General features: G+C 41.3%; 1 protein-coding gene across 3 annotated transcripts in view; it reads right to left on the bottom strand.

Moving 5' to 3' along the window:
• TGS1 (trimethylguanosine synthase 1) overlaps positions 1-24538 on the bottom strand; it is a 35889-nt gene that overhangs the window by 4987 nt on the left and 6364 nt on the right. The window contains exons 3-12 of one of the 3 annotated variants that reach the window (XM_082433005.1): positions 24179-24375; positions 23013-23829; positions 20732-20849; positions 19898-19984; positions 18562-18736; positions 16510-16816; positions 14291-14446; positions 12530-12673; positions 8663-8879; positions 7706-7784 (exon numbers count right to left, since the gene is read on the bottom strand). In XM_082433005.1, coding sequence (XP_082289131.1) covers positions 7706-7784; positions 8663-8879; positions 12530-12673; positions 14291-14446; positions 16510-16816; positions 18562-18736; positions 19898-19984; positions 20732-20849; positions 23013-23829; positions 24179-24375 — 2297 coding nt within the window. The remainder of the gene's footprint in view (positions 1-7705; positions 7785-8662; positions 8880-12529; positions 12674-14290; positions 14447-16509; positions 16817-18561; positions 18737-19897; positions 19985-20731; positions 20850-23012; positions 23830-24178; positions 24376-24538) is intronic. The other 2 variants (XM_082433006.1, XM_082433007.1) reach the window with 2 other exon arrangements.

Below are 24538 nucleotides of genomic sequence, written 5' to 3'. Positions count from 1 at the left end.
AGCTGACCAGTTGTATCCTGAATTGCCACGTATGGTTAAGCAGTGAATTTCACTACGAACAGAGCTGGTCTAGAAGCCTGGGTGCCAGTGGCTGGAAGAGAGAAGAGAATCCCCGTGGCAGATAAAGCTCCGCAGCAAGCGCCGGTCATTTGGAGGTGAAGTTTTAGCCCCCTGTTGTCCTTCTCACCAGTCAGCAATGAAACAACCGATTCAGCAAAAATTCTAATTCCCTTCGCTTGTCTTGTCACCTCAACTTCTGTCCACGGCTCCCGCTCTCGTGGTGGCCAACTCTGTGACTGGTGATGAGGACCTTGCCAGCGGGAGACAGGAAGGCACTGACTGCCGCCGCGAGAAAGAAAGACCCGCAAAGGCCTACCCGTCCCTCGTTCACGCATCGGTGCGAGCGGGCCGATGACCTGACCGGCTCACTGCAGAGCTGCCATGAGGATCCAGTGGAACGTGCAGGGCACCCTGCAAACTCTAAGTACGTGTGCCACTACCACAAGGGTCCTATGTTGTATATAAATGCAGGGGACAGTCCTTTGCAGGATGAATGCAATTCTGTAGGGTGAGTGCCCCGCGTTTTAAAGGCTGGGCGTTTTCAGGGAAAGCAGTTTCAGAGTTACTACTCCTACAGGTACCAGAAGTGCAGTCCAGCTCTCAGCCCTCTTTCTGTTCTCTCCTGCTTCCGGTGTCCACACCTGGAGTTTAAGGGACCTCCAACTGTTGGGGTGATTTTATCACATTTACCACATGGATATAGTTTTGGCTACATGAAAGTGCTGCCATCAGACCAGATTTCTACTATGGAAACTTCATTTAGAGCAATTTGACACAATTTCTTATCAAGCTTAATATTTAGAAACTAGTAAGGCCCCAATTTTCCTTTTATTGAATAAGCAGATTGCTATAATAGCTTAGAACTAATATTTGCAAAGAAATTAGTGGTAAACATTTATTGTATTCAGCCAAAAATCAAACACTAAAAATGCCAATGAACTGAATTTTGTTATATTTAAAGTGTTCCCCAAATAACAAAATTACCTAATAGTTTCCATATCTATAAATAGTTTTAACTATTCAAATGCATATAATTGTATTCGTTTATATGGTAAGTTTTATAAATTTATTTATTTTTATTTTATTATTTATTTATGGCTGTGTTGGGTCTTCGTTTCTGTGCGAGGGCTTTCTCCAGTTGCGGAGAGCGGGGGCCACTCCTCATCGCGGTGCGCGGGCCTCTCACTGTCGCGCCCTCTATTGTTGTGGAGCACAGGCTCCAGACGCGCAGGCTCAGCAACTGTGGCTCACGGGCTTAGTTGCTCCGCGGCATGTGGGATCTTCCTGGACCGGGGCACGAACCCGTGTCCCCTGCATTGGCAGGTGGATTCCTAACCACTGCGCCGCCACCAGGGAAGCCCCTATGGTAAGTTTTAGAAATGTTCCCTATAGATAAGTCCTCCCTCCCTATCTCACAAAATAAACCATTAGAAGTGCGATGACTGTGACACTTCCTAGACGCTATGTATTGGCTCTGATGGGAGCCTCAAGAATTCTGCCGACTAGAAACGTCTGTTGATTAAATCTAACGTCAATTTCTATACTTAAAGATACAACTTAAATAATCGCAGGATAAGTTTTACCTACAGTGTTGGGTTAATCTGTAAATATTTTCCTGCTCTATCAGGCAATAAAATAGGTGCGGTCTGGCCCAACTGTTCTCATGATGTCTATCCGGGGAAGTCGTGGAAGGGGGGAGCACGCCTACGAGACAAGTGCCAGGAAGGCGCCTGGTTAATTTTCTCAACACAACCCTTAGGGAGGGTGCCCAGTGTTGCCCTGCCCTCTGTACTGCTGTGAACAAGTTATAAGGAAAAGTAACTTACATTAATTTGACTTGAAAAGTACAAAGGCTCTCACTTTTCTGAGTAATCACATTTTAAGAGTTATGAAATCAAACAAAGATAAGGATGAAAAAAACAAACAAAAAACAAAAAAACAAGGATAAGGAGGCACTATATCAAACTGACCAGGAGCCGCTCCTCTCTCTGTCCCCAGGTCTGTCTGGGAGACAGGACACCTCCTGTTAGACGTTCCACCCGCAGGGGTTTCATACAAACACGGTGTCTGACAATCGGTGCCGTGTGGCTTCTTTGGGGAGACTAAGCATTCTACTCTGCTCAAAGCTCTATCCATATTGTATACATTTACTACTTAAAAGAGAAGATTCTCATGTTTGGAAAGCATGGTAAACCCAAAGCTAGTACTGGCTGCAAATCTATGGCTGTCAAAGGAAAGAAATGAAGGAAAACACAGAAAGATACAGGCGTCAAGTAGATAATATACAATAATCCCGCACTCCATCTATAGTGATTTCAATGAGTGAGCTATAACTTGCCTCCAAATAGCCTGAGTCTGACAGTGAGAGTCTGGATAACAAGGGACACATGTCCTGGAATAAACCCTGAACAGAGGAAGGGAATAAGAGACTGAAGAAAAAGGCGACCTGGAAAAATATTTTACTAGATCCAGAAAACAGTGAGACTTATTACTTATATGGAAAGATTATAAGACAACTTATATTTGTATTGAGTCCACAGTCAGCTTAACTACCCTAAATATAAATGTTATCCAGAGTACAGATCTCCCTGGATGGGAACTTGACTGCTCTCTATGGGCATTTCTATGAGAGAAACGTAGGCTGAGCTTCAAACAGCAGGACTCATAACCTTAGAACCCAACCCATTTGTAAGTTCAGGGTGTTGTGATCTTCTGAATGCTCCTCAACAAAAAAGCTGACTTCTCTGCTACTCTGCTCTTTCTAAACCTTGTAGCACCGTCTCTTCTCTCATTTAAAAAATCCTACATGTGGATAGGTTGTCTTCATTTTATTATAAAAAGAAAAGGTGATTTCCCACTGTAATTTGATCTAAATTCAATACCAGTATAATGTGCTTGAAATCTTAAGTTTTCTTTCTGACTTTTATTATTCTCTAGTGTCATTACGCCCTCTAGAGGTAGAAAATGTGAATGAACTACAAACCGGAATTCTGGCAGGTGTGTGAAGTAAACCAAAACGAAGGAAAAAAAAGGTAACTTTTTCCTTGGTCAAGTGTTAATTTAACTAGAAAAAATGTACTCACTTGAACTTTCGTAAAAAATAGTGAATTTCCTATTGTCATTCAAGTACCCCAATATGCCCATCTAATGTTTAATGTAAGGATCATCTAGCCTCTCATGAGACTAGTTATGAGGCATAATATCTTTTTTCTTTTCAAAAATTTTTTTCTTTTCTTGATGCATAATATTTACATACGAGAAAAAGAGAATTATGGAATAGGCTCAGCCTTATCTGGGAATCTAGAACGCAGATCTGAGTCACATGAGTAGCAGATATTAGGTTTAATATTCAATTTGATATAAAAATGCATAAAGCAAGGGGATGGTGCTTTTTCTTCTGTCTTGTAACAGCACAGAGTATTGGAGAGACCTAACGTTTAGACACAGTGGCTCATCAGTAGACAACAGGCAGCAAGATCTAAGAGCAGCCCCTTCTAACTCACAGAGCAGGGGCTTGTTAATTCTATTTCCTTTTCTTTTAACCCAGAGAATCTCAACTCTGGCAGCACATGACAATCACGTGGGGGGTTTTTAAAAATTATGCTTGGGTCTCATCCCAGAAAATAAATTAGAGACAATCTTTCTCAGTAGACCTGAGTCTCAGTAGTTTAAAAAAGCTACTCAGCTGTGACTGTAAAACTCTTAGAAGAAAACACAGGGGAAAATCTTCAAGACACTGCATTTGGCAAAAATTTCTTGGATATGACATCAAAAGCACAGGCAACACACAAAAACGTCAGATAAGCTGAACTTCATCAAAATTAAAAACTTTTGTGCAGCAGAGAGTAAAGAGGGACTTCCCTGGCGGTCCAGTGGTTAGGACTCTGCACTTTCACTGCCGCGGGTCGGGGTTCGATCCCTGGTGGGGGAACTAAGATGCCACAAGCTGCTCGGCGTGGCCAAAAAAAAAGTAAAGAGGCAACCCACGGGATGAGAGAAAATACTGGCAAAGCATATATCCGATAACGGATTAATACTCAGAAGATACGCACATGAAAAGATGGCCAACATCACTTGTCGTTAGGAAAAAGCAAGTCAAAAGCACAATGAGATACCATTTCATACCCATTAGGATGGCTATTACCGAACAACACAACAAACAGAAAATAACAAATGTTACTGAGATTGTGGAGAAATCAGGACTCTTGGGAACTGCTGGTGGGAATGTAAAATCGTTCAGCTGCTGTGGAGAACAGTAAGGTGACTCCTCAAAAACCTAAAACTAGAATTACCATGTGATCCAGCAATTCCACTTCTGAATATATAACCAAGTGAACTGAAAGCAGGGACTTGACTAGACATTTGTACACCCATGTTCACGGCAGCCTTATCCACAACCGTCAAAATGTGGACCCGTGGACCCTAAACGTCCGTGGACGGATGAATGGATAAACAAAATGCAGTTTACGCATACAACAGAATGCTACTTAGCCTTAAAAACAAAGGAAATTCAGACACATGTTATAACATGGATGAACCTTAAGGACATTATACTAAGTGAAGTAAGCCAGACACAAAAGGACAAATATTGTATGATTCCACATACATGAGCTATGTAAGTATGAGGTATACACGAGTAGTCAAATTTATAGACACAAAGTAGAATGGTGGGTGTCAGGGGCAGGTAGTGGAGGGATGGGCAGTTAGTGCATAATGGGTGCAGAGTTGCAGTTTCAGAAGATGAAAAGGTCCTGAGATGGACGGTGGAGATGCCTGTACAACAACATGAATGTATTTAACACCATGGATTGTACGCTTAAAAATGATTTATGGTAAATTTTGTCATGTACATTTTACCACAATAAAAAAAAAAAGCCACTCAGGTAATTTAATTTGCAGCCAGATCTGAGAGAGACCCAGTGTTCCAAAGACTAAGCAGATGAACCAAAGACGGGAAAGTGTAACACATTAAAATAAGATATGTCCAATACAAGTAAGTATTACTGGTTTCTGAGAGGAGGAAGAGAAAAAAAGTCTATAATCTGGGATGTGTGTTTATAAATTAAATCCTGTCATTTTACAAAAAAAACACATTTTTTTTCTGGGGGCGCCGTGCCACACAGCTTGTGGGATCTTAGTTCCCCGACCAGGGATCGAACCCGCGCCCCCTGCATTGGAAGCACGGAGTCTTAACCACTGGACCACCAGGGAAGTCCCCATTTTACAAATATCAAAGCTGTTTATTCTCTCCTCTAGAGAAAACAAGACATCTTTACCTATTGGTCCTCTTCAAAATCTTAGTAATGCTTACACTCTTTCCATGATAACTTTATGACAGGATCTTCTAAGTAACAGACACACGACTTTTTGAGGTTTATGGTCTAGACGCACTGTGAAAAATGCTTTATCCCTTATTTCATTTGCTCTTCAAAACCACCACTAACAAGTGGCAGGGCTGAGACGAAACTCGGGCCTGACTCTCAGCGTCTCTGTTTTCAGCCCGTTACCGGAACATTATCCACGTCCTCCTACTTCCGTGTCACTGATGCTCTGGCCACCTTCTCCTCAACTCCTCCAGTCAAATCTGCTTTAGCTTTAAAGTCTGGTTTATCTGCTGTATCATCCAGGGCCTTTCCTGAAGTCATCCAGCAGAAAGTCAGGGCTTTTAATCTCTGCCTTTCTTAGGAGAAGGCTGCACTATCACTATCCTGTAATCCTGAGAAGATGCTGAACTAGCGTGCCTGCTGACCCCGGTAAGACAGGTCTGGAGACACAACAGAGGGAAACCACCAAACAAAAGAAACCTATGGAGAGACCTGGGGTGGCTCGAGAGAGAGAGGGAGAGAGTACTTGTGTAGGATGGAGGGCAGTGCCTCTGGCCGGGGGGCAGGAGGCAGTGGCTGTGGGAACTGAAAACAGGAGGAAGGAACACAAGAAACGTGAAATTCTGCTCTCGCTCTTCCCCGTCCATTGCCGTGGCCTCGGCTAAACAGCGTCTGTGCCGCGCCTGCAGAGCTACAGCTGGAAAGCGAGGGTGGCTGAAGAGAAGCTCTGATGTGAGAAGCTGAGAGAAGCAGGTGGGCACCCAGCCCTGGCAGCTGCCCTCTCACCCCCTGCTCTCCAGACACCCTCGGGCTGATGCCGGACACTCTGTGGTGAAGGGGTACAGCCTTCAATCGCTGCTTTTGCCCAGCCCCTCCCCAAGGGGGGCCGCTGTCCTGCGATGGTGTTTGGTGAAAAGGAACCGCAGTCCTGAGCTGGCGGGTGGGCAACCCCAGAGCTCACCCACTGCCACCCCTGCAGGTGGCCACTGGGGCCCACACAGCCCTAGCCAGTGGTTTGCAACCCAGGCTGCACATCAGAATGACCCAGGAAGCTTAAGAAACTGGTTAGATCAATTTCTGGGATGGGGCTCGGAGAGTCAGTTCTTACAAATGCCCAATGACTCTTAAGGGCAGCGAGGTGTGACGCTCACTGGATTCTGGCCTGGCCTTTCTCCTTCTGCATTACTCGAGAATAGCCAATAGCCAGTAAAACAAGACATCTGAGGACCACGAGTATTTCATGGAAGAAAAACAAACAGGCCTAGAAATTATATCAAATGCAGAAAGGATAAAAAAGATTCATGATTTAAACTTCTTATAATAATAAAAATATTCGAGTGCAAAAGAAGAAAACAAAACACAATGCAGAAACATTAGGTGTAAAGAATATAAAAAACACAATAGATGGGATAGAGAGAATTTATATATGTGAGGAATGAAGACCAGACTGAGGTAATCTCCCAGAAGGAAAAAGGGGACAAAACACCAGAAAATACAGTTATGGGAGACTAACATCCACATAACAGATGCCCCGAAAAAGGAAAAAAGATGGTGAGAAAATAGTTGAACAAATAATGGAGATAATGTCTCCAGAATAAAGCATGATGAACAAGGCTCAGTGACATAATTGGCTCTCAAGTACCAAATGGGAGAGAAAGGGAAAACCGGCACCCAGCAACACTGGAGTAAAATTTAAATATGAAAGACAAAAGATTTTCAATAGAATGCTTCGCACAAAGCAGACATGTAATAAGCGCTTATAAAAAACACCAACAAAAGCATGAAATAAAGACATCATCACATCTTTGTGAGGCAGTTATTATTCTAGGGGAAAAACCCAACATGTTTAAAATAAATGTTTATGATAAGAACGGAACAAGGACATCTGAATGTTAGTCAAGTGTCCTATGGTTAAAACTGTTCCTGGACACATGGAGGTTTTATTTGCCTGTGGATTTCTATCTAGGCTGCCATTTTCAGGAATACCCAAAACCTATTCTCAAGGGCGGCCGCAGGAACGGGATCTCGGCTCGGCTCGGCGTGCACATGTTAGACACCACACATTCACCCTTTCAGGACGAGGAAGGACAAGCCCAGAGCGCTCTGTTTATGTTTATGCAGGCCAGGAGCCGTGGAGACGAACAGGATGAAACAGGCACGGATTTAACTGCTAAGCACTTCCAGTTTTCTAATAATAGTCAAAAAGCCAGGGACTTCTCATAAACATGTTCTCAAGTAAAGAAAGACCCTGTATCTTTTTCCGTCCAATCTCTGTAACAGTCACACAAGAGGCTCATAGAAGTTCTTCAGTAATGGCTTACCTGGTCAATATTAGCATTTCTTGGAAGAAAATAAATGATATTATTAGTGATCTTCTGGGAAAGTCTGAAAATTTCAAAGGTGGACAGTAGTTAAGGAAAAGTAATAAAAACAGTAGTTAATTTCTGATCAGAGATATATTCTTCACTTACTACATCATAACCCAAATGTACTCCGATATGTAACAATACCCTCTAATGGGACCCAAAAGAGAATTAAGTAGCATACTGTCCCTGACGGGTCAGGGATTAGAAGTTAAATCTATTTATTCAATTATCCTAGTGGTAGGAAACCAAGAGCCGGAGACACACATTCTTTCTTTCGGCCATTTCCTAGGTTTTGTGACAACAGGAAGAATAGGAAAGCACAATACCGTCTCTTTCTAGTAAAGAGTAAAGACAAGTAACTCTGTCCACTGTATTTTTCTAAATTTTAATTAGCAACTTAAAACACAATTCCTGTTAGAGTCATACATGACTCCTCTGGGGAGTAGAGATAGAGAAAGGGACGAATAACAAATGGTACTCTTTATGAAATAAGGGTTTGCTTCGGCATCCTGGAAGAGTAACAGGGAAACTTTGGAGACACAGAGGATTCAAGTCAGCGTGAGCTGAAGAAAAGCTAGGGGACAGTCACCCAGACTCTAGGGACAGGTCTTGAGGAAACCCCCATTTCCAGACAATAATGCCACACAATTAATGCCTTTTAGTTCTTGTTTTGTAATGGTAAAATTGGAGAGCAACCAATGGAAATATAACCTCACAGTTACATAAATACAACGTAACTTTTGGAGATCACTCACCAGTTAATTTTTATGCAAAACAAACTGGAATCTATCAAGTGCTACTAGCTAATAGCTCTCCTCTTCACTAATTTCTTACACACACACACACACACACACACCCCCTTTCTCTCCACAACCACTGCTTGAGGAAACTCTAAGGACTTCCAAAGGATATCCATCAGGAGACATCATGGTGCTGATGTCGAAGATCTCAGCGGTGGCGTAGTCTGGTCCTCCCCAAGGCGGGCTGAGAAACACGACATCAGCCTTTAAATGAGAAGCCAGCTGCAGGAAATCTCCACAGATGAACTCAATCTTCTCCGCTACCCCATAAATTTCTGCATTATTGCGAGCAAGATCGATCTTAACAGGATCAATATCAATGGCGATCACTAAAATGGGAACAAGAAGGATGAGTTAAATGATGCTGATTATTAGTTATATAGACTAGTTCATCTTCTGAGCAGTCGGTTTATTTTCTGTGCAAGACCCTTTTTAAAAGACTTTTTAAAGGAAGATCAGGCCATATATATGAGAGAATTAAACATTTTAATCTAAACTAGAAAGATTCACTTGTGTGGTACCAAGAAAAAGTGACTGAAGGGTGTGGCCTCCAGAGCTGCCTCAGTCAGCCCGCTGGGCCGAGGCAAGAAGTGACGGTAGCCACCCAGTACCCAATGAACCCGGTCTGTGGTCAGCACCGTGCTCTCTGTGTGGTGGACAGCCGAGCGGCAAACACTTGGGAAGGTGATGGCTGCATGGAAAGCCTATAAAAGATTTCAGATAAGACCAATTTCCTCAAAATGAGGCAACTTCCAAAGGAAGCCAAATTTGACAACTTCTACCGAAAGGCAAAATAAAACATTTTTTGACAAACCGATATAGCCAACTTATGAAGAAGAGATGTAAAAACATCTGCTGGTGACGTTTAATGAGACATTTTAGGTAGAGGGAACAGATGTTATGTTTTCACCACACGGGCTTTCATTTAATTTACTGCAATTTCGTAATTAGCAACACAAACCTAAGTTAATTCTGGCTCACTTGTGTCTTGCGGTAGATTACTCAAGTGCACCTGTACGTGCACCAGGATGTTAGTGGCAATATTTTATATCTGCAAGGGCTAAGTGGAATCCTGATACATGCGCCATGGTTGTCAAGGAAACAACTGCATTCCAGAAAATACTGGTTTCAAAATTTGTTAATGCTTTTGAGAAATAATGCACTAAATAAATCACCTGAACAATGGATATAAGCACCAGTCATGTTGCAAAATCATGCATCTGCAACACTATTTTTTCTGTTCTAAAAAAAATAACATTCATATTTATAAAAGAGAAAAATGTCCTTTTTAGCTGCTTAATCTGCTACATTTATAGTATAGAGACAGATGCAAAGATATACTGACAATAGCAAAAATTCAACGGAAAAAAATGACTTTCAACACCAAATGTATTCAGTTAGTTGTCATGTTTTCATCTGCGCTCCCCTCGGAGGCCGTCTTTGTTGTCAGGCCTAAGAGAGTGCAAGCAACTCAATCTAGCAGGTGAAGGAAGTGCTGACAAGTGCTGGCGGATACTACGTAGAACTGTGCTGTCTGATAATGGCAGCCACTAGCCACATGTGGATATTGCCTTTAAATCGACTCCAATTAAATACTATTAAGAATTTAGATCCTCAGTCACGCTGCCATATTTCAAATGCTCGAGAGCCACATGTGGCTAGTGGCTACCACGCTGGACAGTGCAGGTACATTTCCATCATTACAGGAAGTCCTAATGGGCAGACCCGATACAGAGCCACTGGAATTCATATAAAGGGGGAAAGAAAACTTTAACAGCAAAATGCAAACTCTGGGAATTCTCTAACCATTCAGTTGAGTATCTGCGTAGACAGCAGCTATGTGGGTGGAAATCGGTCTGACACAAAGGGATCGTGCCGACTACACACGCCATTTTCTCACGTGTATGCACACACGCACGCGTGTGTACAGCTGACCCTTGAACAACACGGGTTGCAACTGCACAGGTCCACTTATAGGTGGATTTCTCTTACTAGACGTGTAGGACAGGAGCACGTGATCTGCGGGGGGTTGAATCTGTGGATGCAGAACGTCAGGGACAGAGAGCTGACCGTATGTTACACTCGGATCTCTGACATGGGGGCGGGCAGCGTCAGTGCCCCTAATTCCTGCATTGTTCAAGGGTCAAGTGTGTGTGTGTGTGTGTGTGTGTGTGTAAAGAGTAACTGATTACATGCATATGTGTGTACACACACACACACACACAACTATACTTTGAACTCCCTGCCCCAGTGGAGTCAGCTCGCCCACACTAGGGCAGCACCCACCACGACTGTGAGGGCACCCGTGAGCTCCTACTGCTTCGGGGAGAAGGTCCCGGAACACCACGCTATGAACACACTGAGGACTCCTGAGCTTCCGGCTCACAGGCTGCAAGCCAGAGCGTGACCGCAGCCGGCAGGGGTGGAGTCTGGGTGTGCCTCCTTTTCTCCGCAGGGGCTGGAGATCTGTAGGTGTGAGTGATGGGGCTGTGATGGAGTCGGGCAGAAGCAGTCTTCTTTAGCTTGGGACCCACATTAGACATTTTCCTTTACCAAATGTGCACTAAGCTACAGAGAGCCTTGGCAACAGACCTGTATTCGTAGAAATACAAAACTACAATATGGACTGTTTCCGTAATATTCTGAAAAAATTTCCAGATCTATCTGCTGTTTTATCAGAGGGCAGATATTTTAATTCATGTTACAGTACAACGCCAAATGAAGACAGATTTTACAACTTTTGAGGAAAAAATCATTTCCATGCAATAAACACTGATTTGAGCTCATAGGAATGGCTTATCTGGCAAAGGCAGAGAAGAACTTTAAGAGAAAGTAGTAAATGCAGGAAGAACAAGAAAGTAACTACTATTCCAGTAAATATGAAAACAGCTTTCATCCAGACTCTTAGGAGACCACACAAAGATAGCAAATGTCCTGCTCTGGAGCATTGGAGTGACTAAATAAGGGCCACAGTTCATCAGCACTGGTCTTAACATCAATGTTGGGTTGCCCTTCATCATTTCCTAGCTCCTATATTATGCTTTCCAGAATCATATGTTTTCCTAGTTAACATAAAGAACTTTATATAAATCAATAAGACAACTGAAATTTACTGAAATGGAAGCTTTATATATAAAGACATCGGTGAAAAGAAGCATGTTCAGAGTATGACTTAACAGTTGCTATCTCTAAAATATCACATTATACTACATTTTAAAAAGAACTGAGAAAGAAAGGGATATCAGATACAGAGAAAGCCAAGTAAAAGCCCTGGATTCCTGACTCCGCTAAGTCAATTTGGGCAGACTGTCCAGTTTCATAAAGCCTTCTTTCCCCTGGGAAACAGCACATGTACTGCCTACTTGGCACAGTTCTTAGCAGATATATACTGATATATCAATAGTAACAGAGGTTTTCTTTCTTGTGATTCTGAAGTCAAGCAACCATGCGGACAGTCCAATATTTAAAAGGTTCTTAGTGTCTTAGGATGTCAGAGCTGAAACGTATCACAGAGGTTCTCTCAATTTAATGTCTCCTTTCAATGAAGGCTAAAGGATGTCCAAGGTCATACAGATGGTGAGGGACAGAGCTGGGACTCCCTGCCTACTCTTCTCTTCTTCCAAAGAATAGTCTCCCATTTCCATATTTTTAGTTGTATATAATGCTATAATCTTGGCTCCGCCAAGCTGTGTCTGTGTGATCTTGGGCAAGTTATTTCATCTTTTACTTCTTGGTTTATTTGTGAAACACAGATAGTAGTAAAAGATACATATCACAAGATTGTTGACTAAATAAATACATATTAAGCACTTAAACCAGTATACAAAGTGTATGCTTAATATACGTTAACTCTTATCGTTAAATATTTGGCATTAAATTATCAATGATTAAATCTCAGTAGAGATAGGCCGAAGCAAAATGAAGCTTTTATTGAATAAACCGAAATTAATTAATGAATAAACTACTGATGAGCAATTACCTCTCTTTCCTGTTAAGGCGAACTGAATGGTATTTCCTCCAACTCCACAAAATGCGTCGACTACGGTGTCACACCCGGAGCACCTGCTGACCCTTCCGGCGATGTGCTCAGCGATCTTCTCGGGTGTAACTGAAAACCAGCCCTCTGCGAGGGAAGAGGGTGTCTGTTATGACATTCGATGGCAAGAAGCCAAGCCACACACAAACACAGCCAACATTACTATACACTAAATGCTTAAAAGAAAATACTTAGTTTCTCTTTTCAAAAAAGTATATATTATCTCGTTTGAAAGGAAAGGTCCACAGATCTTGTTATAAAAGGGGCAGTATCATTCCCAGACCCAACTTCCACAGAAACAACCCCCTCAATTCTTGCCTGATTCTTTTGCAATATCCCTCCAACAACTGAATGCAATTCTGATTTTTCTGTTTGAAGTATTAACAACTGACTACCTATCATGGAAAATGGAAAGTTAGCTATTTTAATTGACCAACTCCCCAAACTTCACCGAGGTTCCCAATTATTTAATTCCTGAAGGGGAAGCAATGAACCGCATCTGTACGGGACACTTAGCAAAATCTGCACGTGTCTAAAGGGTCAGAAAAGCAAGGAAGTGACAGCAAGACTGCAGAGCTGTAGGCTCAGCAGAACCTTCATCATTTTCAGAAAGGAGGTCCCATGTCCACTCCACAGAAAAAAAGGACACTGCCCTCCTTCTTTCCCAATAGAAGGAATTTACGTTTTTCAGAAAGATATTTCTCTGAACAAAATGATGCACCAATTTTCCTGTTCCCTTTCTTCATCAAAACTTTAAATGGCTCCTCATTGCTGGAAGAATAAAAACATAAACTCCTTTTATAGAATTGAAAGCTTTTTTCCAGTCTTATTTCCCCAACAAAGTCTTATGTACTCTCCCTGATAGACAACATTTTACAAATAATTTTAAGAGGCTCAGAGAAGCCCTGAAACTCCACACAGATCAATGCCTCCTGATTTGGACAGTTAATAAAGACCAATGTTTAGGTATAGCCCCAGTATGAAAGCAAGCCTCAGTCTGCGCAACTGAGTTTAAGTTAGCTCTTCAAGGTCACGGTGGGAAAACTTGAGAAAGAATTCAAATTTTCCAGGGTGAATTCATTAACTTACATCTGTCTGCACATCAGATGTTCTGTTTAATAATCTATCAATTGCTTTTGCTATCTATCCTAAGATGCAAAAAATACAGATTAAACCTGAGTCTGAAGTTTAAAAAACACGTATGTACCCAAACTGAGAGACACTGTAGAAAATAACTGGCAGCTGTTCTCTGGAAAACGTCAAAGTCATGAAAGACAAAGCAGCTCAGGAACTATCCCAGATTAAGGGAAACTAAAGGAACATGAAAATAAATGTAACACATGACCCTATACTGGAAGAAAAAGAATGCTATAAAGGACATGATTAGTATAATTGATGAAACCAGAGTACTGATTTGTTGATGATGATATTGTAACAATGTGAAATTTGTAACTTTATCATTGTCACATAAAAATATCACTGTTCTTAGAAAATACACACCAAAGTACTAAGGGGTAGGGGCAACTGGATCAGAAAACATACCTACATACATGCACACAGAGAATGACAAAGCAAATGTGGCAAAATGTTAAAAATAGCTCAATCTGAATAAAGGGGATATGAAAATTTCTTACTATTCTTGCAACTTTTCTATAAGTTTGAAATTATTTCAAAATGAAGTTAAAAATTACATATATACCTTACCTCTGTCTAATTTAATCCCATCGTCAAAGCGGGAGAAGAGCCTGTATCTCTGGGCCCAGTACTTTGCCAGCTCAGGCACAGCAGTGATCTCAGGAGGCAGACCAATTCCCTTTCTGTTCTTGCTTTTCTTCTTCTTCTTCTTCTTTTTATTTTCAGCTACAATAAAAGAACAGAAATAATACAGATGCTCACTATAGAAAGAGGAAATCACAGGTGAATTTATCTAATGTGTGGCCACAGCAAATAACTACAGTTTGGGACTGCGCGCCAGCACATGTACCAGCCACACGCCGGAGGGTGGAGGGCGTCTGGAAACAGCATTGGCTTCAGGTTATAGCCTCCATTCTGCCACTTCTTGGCTCCTTGAGCTTGGAAAAGTAACCCAGGCTCTCTAAGTTCCAATTTTTAATTCCTCAAAAAGAATGAATGAATGGGTAGTATTTTAGCTATTTACTTCACAGGATTGTTAGGAGATGTGGAGAGGTACTATTATAGGTATAAAAGTTATTACGTCAGTGTTTCTTAGATAAAGTTGCTTTAGTGGGTGAATTATGGAAATTCAAACATTTCCCTTCCCTTCTTTGAAACAAAAGCTCCCAAGGACTGATTAAGCTCTAACTCTCAGCCACATCAATCCTCTGAACCCAGCCATGACCTGCAAGTCCTACAGCCTCTGAGAAATTCAAACAGGGGTCACTAGCTCCATTCAATAGAAAAGGATCTCATTCACTCACATTGACTTTTTCTTGGATAAATGATTTCTATTTGTTTGGTTATTTGGTTTCACTTCTGAGCAGATCAGATGCAGCAACTTAGAAAGACAAGAGTGCTGTCACACCTAAGTATGATGGCAAGAACTGATGCTGACAAATAATAAACATTAAAGTCAACATTGAAACGGTCCTCAAACAAAGGACTGTGTCCTAATACGCTCATCTGATCACTGCACATAGCAAAAGGCGTCATCAATAGCAAAGTGCAGTGAGTTTCTCAAGAGAGGAGACACTAAGACTTTGAGTCATGAACTCCTTATTGTGCAAGACCATCCTGTACAGGACTTAACATTAAGTAATCTAAAGTATGAAATGCCGGAATCCCCCAGATCGATCTAACCCATCTTCCAAATACCTGAGATGGTGGTATCACCCCAGGTGAGAACACCAGCATCGTGACAAGTGGTGGTTAGGGAGCTAGGGTAGGGTGGAAAAATGGGATTTAGGAATCACACAACTTGGTACCAAGTTCTAGCTTTGCCACTTACTGGCTGGGTGATCTCGGGCAAATTTCTTATTTTCTCTAAGCTTTACTTATTTATAGAACAGGGATAATTTCACCTATCTCAATGGGCTACTTTACAGATTAAAGGAGAATAAGGCATTCTCATTTCAGAAATCTGCACGTGCCACATGAACATCAGTTGTACAATGGCAATAAAAATATTAAACTACCTTAAGTATGCTGTTTAGAAAGGCAAAGAAGTATATAATACAAAGATCACAGGTTTACACACACGGAAAAAGAAAATCAAGAGTCAAATAAGGTATTTCGCTCAATACTAAATAAGAAAGCATCACAAATATAATTGTTTCATTAGGGCAAGTCTGAAATAATTCATCAGTAAAAATGAATACTACGTCAAATGAAAATTTCTGCCTTATAAAAGCCATAATGTTCCACTGAGTATAACTATTATAAAATAAATTCAAATAGTACAAAAGGGCATAAAGTGAAAATGCTACACTATTCTTCATTCATCATAGCCAACTACTGTAAATACTTTTTTATGTCAATGTACCATCTAAAAAACAAACATCACTACCAACCACCATCACCACAAAAAAACAACAAGAACAAAGCAATTATCCAAAAGAAAATCAGGGCAATGCTAGATGTCAACAGGAATCAAAGGGACTGGCACCTTTCGCCCACGGAACAGAGTGGCGGCGGCAGAGACCAGTCTTAATGGCACAGATGGAGGCGCTCAAACAGCTTCCCCTACTCTTTAGTGTTTCATTTTATCATGCTTGTTCAGCCAAGGATGCTCTGGGTGCGAAATCACGGCCATTAGCACATTTGCACTAAATATGCCTTCTTTCAACTTACGAACAAACAGCAGTGAATCCTTAGGTATAGATGAGTCGTAAGTGATAACGAGGGAAAAACACACTTAAAACAAGGAATGGAAGTCCGTTAGCAAGCGGGGGCACGTTTAGCCTCACCTTCGGCTTCTACCTGAAGACGGTCTGGTGCAGCCTGGGCGGGGCAGTCCCCCTCATCTGGCACTGCTGCTTCTGTGCCGTCCCCGTCAGTCTTCTCTGTCCCCACTTCCCCAGCTGGAGACACGGCACGACGCGTCCCAGCTTCCGGCTCGCTCGTCTCCGGTGGGTCATCCCCTTTTTCAACAGGCACTTCTTGTTCCTCTGAGCCACTGCTTGTGCAAGTCTCTCGCACGTTGTTATGAGAAACTGGCTCCTGCGATACTTCCTCATCCGTTGGTTCATTGACCCATTTTAGGAATTTTTCTACCTGAAATTTTCAGATGTTACCAGCATGAATTAATTCGCAATTGCACAGAATACTTCCACCTGCTTTACCATTTGTGACTTGACAAGCTGTGTCACAGTATTAGCTCTGATAAGTACACTGTATCATACAGGTTAATGTGAATAAGTAATTCCAACCTAATTACACTTTGTTATCTGGATGTACCATGACCTTGTTAAAGAGCTCTTTAAAAGGAAAAAAAACATCAGCTTAAACACAAGACTATGACCTTCCTGTTAGCAATTAACACTAAGAGGATAAAGCTCTACTGTGCCAGTAACTTTCCATTAAGTCTTCTAACAATATAACCGTAATATATATTACCATTACAAATGTACTTACCTGTTGTTGAGCCACTGCTTTTAGCTTTTCAAATTATATAGAATTTTCTGTAATGGCCCCAGCTATACAATCTACGTTGAATGGTACTCAGCATCAAAGACGAACTCTACAAAGATTTAGTGCCCATCTGTAAAAGCAGTGCTATCTTGGAAAGAATGCGAGCTGCCTTCTAATGAAGCAGTAGAGCCAGTAAAATGATTCCTAAGAACCAAGTTTCTTCTCTGAAATGTTAACAAGGCTCAAGGTCAGATGATACATACTTCCTTGCAATCTTCTGTAACAAGAATATTCTTCACAATAGATCTTCATGACCTTCCTAAGAGTCAGGAAGTGAGAACAAGAGCGACAGAAGACGGACACGGACCACGACCCCACGACCCAGAATCTTCCTGTGAGGGGACTGTGCCTGTGTATCACTCGGACGCCTGAGAGCACAACAGTCACATTAACCTTCTTCCTCGGCAATACGTGGCAGTTATGTTTCTGCTCTTCAGCTACAGATGAATGCATGGGAACTATCACATCCAACACATTATAAAAAGGCCCGTCGGGCTGATTGAACTGATACTGGGAAATTTGTTCCAGATATAACCAGGGCCACTAAAATATTAAAATATGACCAGTAACCAACCAATCTGAAATATAATAAAAATAAAACCAGCTATAAATTTGTAGCATGTTTTGGAAAAATGGTGACGTTAAGGAAGGATAATGTACCCTAAGGGTAAAACAAAGTCATCATGGGACCTGAGATTTTGTTCCATTGCTCTATAGAGCTGCTGGAGAGGTGACAGATACAAAATTCTGCTCACTGCATGGCGCTTTTTTCCTGTATTGGAGAAGGATCACTCATCAAACCAAACAAAAGCAATTCTAATTACTTTTGTTTTCCAGGTACATAGAAGGCAGGTACAACAAAGAGAGGGGATATAAACACTCCAGATAACAATGTGAATCACTAAATCAGCCTTGAGGCTCATGCCATTTGGATGAACTTGTTAGTGCAAAGTCTGATCGATCACCTCTAGATGACCTCAAGATTAAGCCTTTCAATAAACGCTGCATCAGAAATTGGACTTCCAGGATCCTACTTAGCCTGAAACAGACAAGCCGTTACCACACACAAGGCGATTTTACCTATTGATTGCTCCACAGGCTGCTCCTACGTAGCTTTCAAAGCAACCCCCTCTCGTATCAGCCCCAATTACCCTCTTTTCAAATTTAGTTCACACAGTATAAGCCTTTAGGAAGCAAATGGAAAAGCATTTTAGGTACCCTGATATCTGGTAGAAACAGGGTTCCTGTTTGCAAACAGAAACTTTAAGGAGTCAAAGGTCACAAAAATGAGACTCGATTTGTAAATATAAAGCAAAATTTATACACACCTTACTCAAAGTTTTGCTTTTCTTGAAAAGAGTTTTTCCTGGCTCTTCAGTGAAGAAGATGTGTTTGTTTTTCATATTGATTTGTCTTCTCATGTCCAAGTACTTTGACTTGTACTTCACATCCTTGTGTAGATACCTGACCTGCCGGTGACTGAAATTTGAAATTCCACCATATCTGTGACCAAAGCAAAAGAAGTGGACTCAAACCTTAGGGTCTCTGAATCTGCTTCCTTATATGAAGAGAGAAGAGAACTAACAATTTTCACTATTTTCCTAGTAGCAGCCACTATTTTAATTTCATTTTTTTAAATTATGGAAATTATGAAATAGAGTGAAAAATGCAGAGGACTTTTTAAGGTCTAGCTTGTATGTTAATTCTCAAGTAAATGTGAAACACCAAAGGTGGGAATATCAACATATCTTACAGATAACAGAAAGGAGAAATTACATTGTAAAATGTAATAAAAAAACAGCAGGAAACTATAACCCCAATGCATGTTGGGGAAACATAATTTTTTCTCACAGTGAGGTGATGCCAAAGCTCTTTTAACACGTACCTGGATATGTTGAAATTGTCTTAAAAGTGGCCACTAGATTCTTAAATCAATATGAACTAACCTAAGAAGCAAACCCCCGTTACTAAAATAATAGATATGTGTCTGCTATGAAGCCTTTGCTGACTCTATTAAGCCTCACTAATTGCCTCTCTTACAGACTATTAGGGACCCACAGCGTAATATATAATTTAGCACTTATAAACCAACTATGAACAGTTTGGTTTTAAATGTCAGTTGTTATCGTCTACCTATATTATAAACTTCTTTATAAAAAGTGTGTATTATCCTTCTCTTTTAAGTGAAATTGGGTGCTCTAAAATAGAAGAATAGTTAAATCCCAGGTAACAGAATAAATCTCTATGAGTATATACCAGCAAGAGCTACCTAAGTAATTTCTCAATAAAATTACATGTGGGTAGAAATAAATTCTGCCAGGAATTTAAATGTGGCAGTTATCAGGAAAACCCTTTACATTATTAACTTTTATGAACTCTAGCCTTAAATGACTATATGGCTGAAGTACACAGAAATGATTACAATTTTGTAGAATAAAAACATTGGATTGCTATGAAGTGCAACTGAGTTAATACATGTGAATATATCAAATGTACGGTGATAGCTCTACAATTCTTACTAGCAAGAGAGGTTAGTGCTTTAATTGTAACACCTCAAATGTTATGAAATACATAACCATTATTCGCTATCTGGATACCAGAGAGCTTTAGGAGAGCTGAAGTGGTTAAGATTTCTGGAAGACAACGGCATTTATGGAAAATTACTTTTGCCCTGAGCCATGCTTGAATCCTAGAAGGGAACCGTCGACATCAAAGTCTGAATCCGGGTTTTCATCGATGTCCAGTTCATGGCTAAACAGATAAACAAAGCAAACAGTGATAAATACGCCAGTATCTCCAGAGCCCACCAGTTCAGGCAAATATTAAAAGGTACATACAGTCAACCCATGCAAACTTTCCCACCACGACAATCAACCGCAGTTCACAAACCCAGGACGACAGGAAGAAGAGTACTTTAACCAGGATTTTCCAAATGAGATAAATTACCTAGCAGTGTTTGGGACACAGTAATGAGCACTCAAATCTTAAACCACGTCACGTAGTTATCTCTATTCCTGAACAAATATAAATTTCCCCACTTTCTTTTGGGAAAACACCAGTTAACCTGCAGCCTTAACTAATCTCCTAGGTGATATCTCTAGAGGTTTTCCTTAAAAACAAACAAGGAAACATCTGAGAAGTATCAACCCAACCAAGAAAATTACAAAAGAAGAAATACTGTTAAGAAGGTTGGGATATAAGTAACTCCGTAATCCCCATCTTTGGGGGATACCTTCTAGTGATCCCTACCACCTGGGCGGCAGCAACGCATGCAAACGATGAGAAGCAACCCTTGCAAGTTAAGCTAAGCTCACTGAACATGTATGGAGGACCCACAAGAACGTACAAGGGCCCGAGAATGTAAGTACACGCAGAGTCTCTGCCGTTGACAAGCAGCATATACCATGTGGAAGGCAGAGGCACGCTTTTATGTACTAAGCTGCTGAGCCTCTAAAGCTTGCTGACACGTTCTGCAGAGAGAGGCAGTGTGCGACTTGCCTCCTCTTGAGTTTGCTTGGCTTCTGTTCAGGTGGACCTTCGCCACTCTCGTCTCCATCAGTGCCGATGAGGCGTGGTCTGTCTTTGATTGTGTTTGCTTCTGATGACTCTTGTGAATCTAAAGAGGTAGAGATACTGCAGTTGATTTCCGCCCTTGGTTTGACAACTCTTCTGTCATTTGCAAAGGCAATCAAAGTATTCCGGGGCCTCTCCTGCAATGAACTGTATGCTAGACCACATCTATCTGTTCCACGCATCTACATGCAGAGTGTGCAGCTCGGTCTATTCAAGTCTAAAAGTTTCCATGACCTAACTACTTAAAAAGTGGACTACAGGGAATTCCCTGGTGGTCTAGTGGTTAAGACTCGGCGCTTTCATGCCTTCACTGCTGTGGTCCGGGTTCGATCCCTGGTCGGGGAATTAAGATCCCGCAAGCATTGAGGTGCGGCAAAAAAAAAAAAAGTGAACTATAAAACTACTTTTTCTTCACAGCTGTCTAAATCTATACAAATTAATCCACAAAGTTACCTCTGTGATAGCTGTTAGCTATCACATTTTGATGGGATTCTAATCTAAATGACTCTAAAAATGGCATGGTCACATTTGATTAAAAATAACTTCTCTTTATTAAGAAGCAAATACATCTAACTGCCTCTAACATAGCTCTTAAAGTAATAATGTAAGTAAGAGAAAGACAAACACCACCATTTAAAAAGAGTGTCTATAACCTGCGGTGGCTCCGCTGAGGTACGTGTCTGTGTCCTGCATTCCTTCGGACTGGAGCCAGGTGGCCGGGTGGGACCGGAAGTGGAGAGGGGCCGACCCTGGAGACAGTGGGAGCTCTACTGTGCGAGGACAGGCTATTTCAGGAGACCCCAGCCGCAAACAGTAGAACACATACGTATGGAGAGATGCAGTGCATGCCTTACGTTTTGGTCTCAAGGAGGATCCAAAACAAATCAAAGCCTAGAATTCTCAAATGGATCCTGATGGTGGTCACACTGGAGCCAACTGCAGAAATGTCTAAGTATATACCTAGCTAAGGGAACACGCAGCAGGAACAGTCTATACACACACCTTAGAAAACAGGCAACACGAAGGCACAGACTGTGAGGTTCACTATGTTTAACAAAGGAAAAAGGTAGGAAGATAAGGGAGGGTAATCAAAAGGAGGAACGTGAAGCAGTTATTGACCAATCTACATACTCCAAGGTTTCTGGTCAAAGCAAGAACAGGACTTACCAAAAGACTAATATAAAATACTCACATTAAAAAAGGATGAAAATGACAGCAAAATAGAAAGGAATGAGAACACCATACTGAAGTGAGCTCCATTGTAAGAGGACAGAGAAGCTCATTAGTAACTCTCTAAAGGAAACTGTAGGATGAAGTAAGATCAGTGATCTGAGAGGAGCAAAGCAAACCCACTTGTTAAGTAAAAAGCCAAAACCTTTTGCTTTATGTATATGAATGAGGCTGAGAAGAAAGTTGCTATAAACCAGACTTTTCCAGCACCAAACATCAAGGATGCCAAGACAACAAGTCAGTGGGCTTCAGGAGAAGTTCAGGTTATAAAAATGTCCTCCTCTCCCACTTTTCTGCTGCACCAGTTGATGGTCCCCTTCTCCTCACAAAAGCCTTTTTATCTGCCTACTCTAGCCTCTCCTAGCTCACCTCTCACTGGTTTTCTTTAGTCCCGACACTGGCACCAGTCTGCTCAACAATTATTTCTTAACCATTCAGGCAGGAATCAACCAAGTTCCTTATCCTGGATATTTTATGAGAATCTTGAAATCAATCCGTTCAGTTACAAAATAATCTTATGCCCTGTTGAGACTCTCTATAGAGCAAGACTTCACTTGTCCCGAGTGAATTCCAGACACAACCCCCATTCAGATTTGCCTAACGGCAAACGTATGCTCACAGCTACTCTTTAGCATGTCTCCTATAAACTTAGCTGCTCCAGAGAAACTTGGACATTCCAAGCTCACTCTAAAACTAGATTTCTTAATGGATTTCCAAGTTGTAATTCACTGGCCACCAAGGTGCAAGAGGAACGACTGATACTTTTGAGAACCCTATGCAAATATTCTTTTTATTTACATAAAAGGATAATAACTTGTGACGTAAAAGTAAGATGGATTAGATCATTTCACTATTACACCATAAAATGTAGCGGGCATTATTTAACTCTACCATAAAGGATTAGTGTTAGTCATTTTGCTAAATAGACTAATTTTGTTACCCATTACTCAGTAGGATAAATCTTGGCCAGTCTTACCCTGAGCTGGTTGGCTCGTGCTCCTGTTCCCAGACAAGCTGCTTTCCTTGGTTCCTCCGTTACGTGGTTCACTTTGGCCCGAAGCAGGGCATTCTCTTCCGCTGTGAACTTCACTTAAACACTGCTGTTCATCACCACTCACAGAGGGATCTAACCGGCTCTGTTCTACTTCCTCTGAATTCAGACTTATATTACTAAGTCCATCAAGAATTTCACTATGATCTTTATCACTTGAACTAGAGCTTTCGCTACCCATTGATGAAGATGGAGAAGAAAGTTCATCTGCTTTCGTGCGATTTTCGTCGTTCTTGTTGTCAACTTCTGTTTTAGACCCACAAGTATCTGTATCACAGCTTTGTGAAGCATCAAAAGTCCAACCCTGAGCTTCCCAATACTGAAACTGTTCCAAATAATACCAGTACAGCTGGCTATAATGCTGCTCCCATTCCTGCTTTGTATGAGGGACGTTCCAGGGTTCTGAGCACAGCGTCTGACCTGCATGCTTTTCTTCCCAGCTTTGCCACAGCAGTTCCCCGCCGTGTTCCTTCCAGTACTTCTCCCAGAGCTCCGTAATTTCCAGCTTTGGAGACAATGCATTTTCAGCAGGAAGATTCTCACCTTCAATGTCTTTTTCGGTTCGAAGTTCGCACCTTCTGGTGTTCTCATTCTCAGATGAAGATGCATCATCTGAAGCCAAAACGTCGTCTTCCTCACATTCGTGTCTCCAAGATTCTCTCTTAATTTCATCTAAGTACTTCTTTTGATGTTTTTTCTTTTTCTTTTTTATTTTAACTTTGTTTCTAGTATTCATAGATACCTACAAAGGTCAATAACTTGAATATAAATTATACTTCAGAAACTGTAAGAAGTAGAATCTAAATCTATTTTGACATTGAATTAAACAAAATACCCTCAAGCCCCCAACCTGGGTTTCAGTTACACCAACAAGTGAATCCTACCATCTGCGTTTCCAAGAGGAGGAACAATCACACAGGGGACGTATCACAACTTGCAGTTTCCGTTAACTTATAAATATGTACGTACATTTAAGAAGAGGTGAAGTGCCCGAATTCATGACTGCATTAGATTTGGGATAAAAAGACTCCACGTGATATTTTATGAAGAAAGCTAAGAAACAGAAGCAAGCAAAGTAAACTAATACTTACCTCAAAGTTCTTATGTGCAGACGCCCTACCAAACTGAAGTGGCAGTCCCATGCTTCTCATGAGTTCAGCCTCAGAATCAAGTTCACTTTCATCTGGGCCTACGTCTTTGCTGTCACGTGACTCTGCGGTGCCCTGGGAACGACCGCCTTCTTCCTCTTCTGCAGCTTGCTCTCCTACACACAGCACTGTTACGTTAGCTTAGAGAAAATTTAGACGCAGGTTTCATCACCCTCATCTTAAAGAAAAGGAACCTGAGACCCAAAGTTATTACATGACTTGCCCGAAGTAAAGGTGTGCCGATGTGAGTTTTCAAGGGGAAGAAAAATAAAAGGAAAAAAAAAGGAACTGATGGGAATATGG

Source organism: Balaenoptera physalus, assembly GCF_965194825.1.
Source record: "Balaenoptera physalus genome assembly, chromosome: 17".
Lineage (NCBI taxonomy): Eukaryota > Metazoa > Chordata > Mammalia > Artiodactyla > Balaenopteridae > Balaenoptera > Balaenoptera physalus.
The sequence above is the reverse complement of the archived record's forward strand: the minus strand, read 5'-3'. Positions and strand labels throughout refer to the sequence as shown.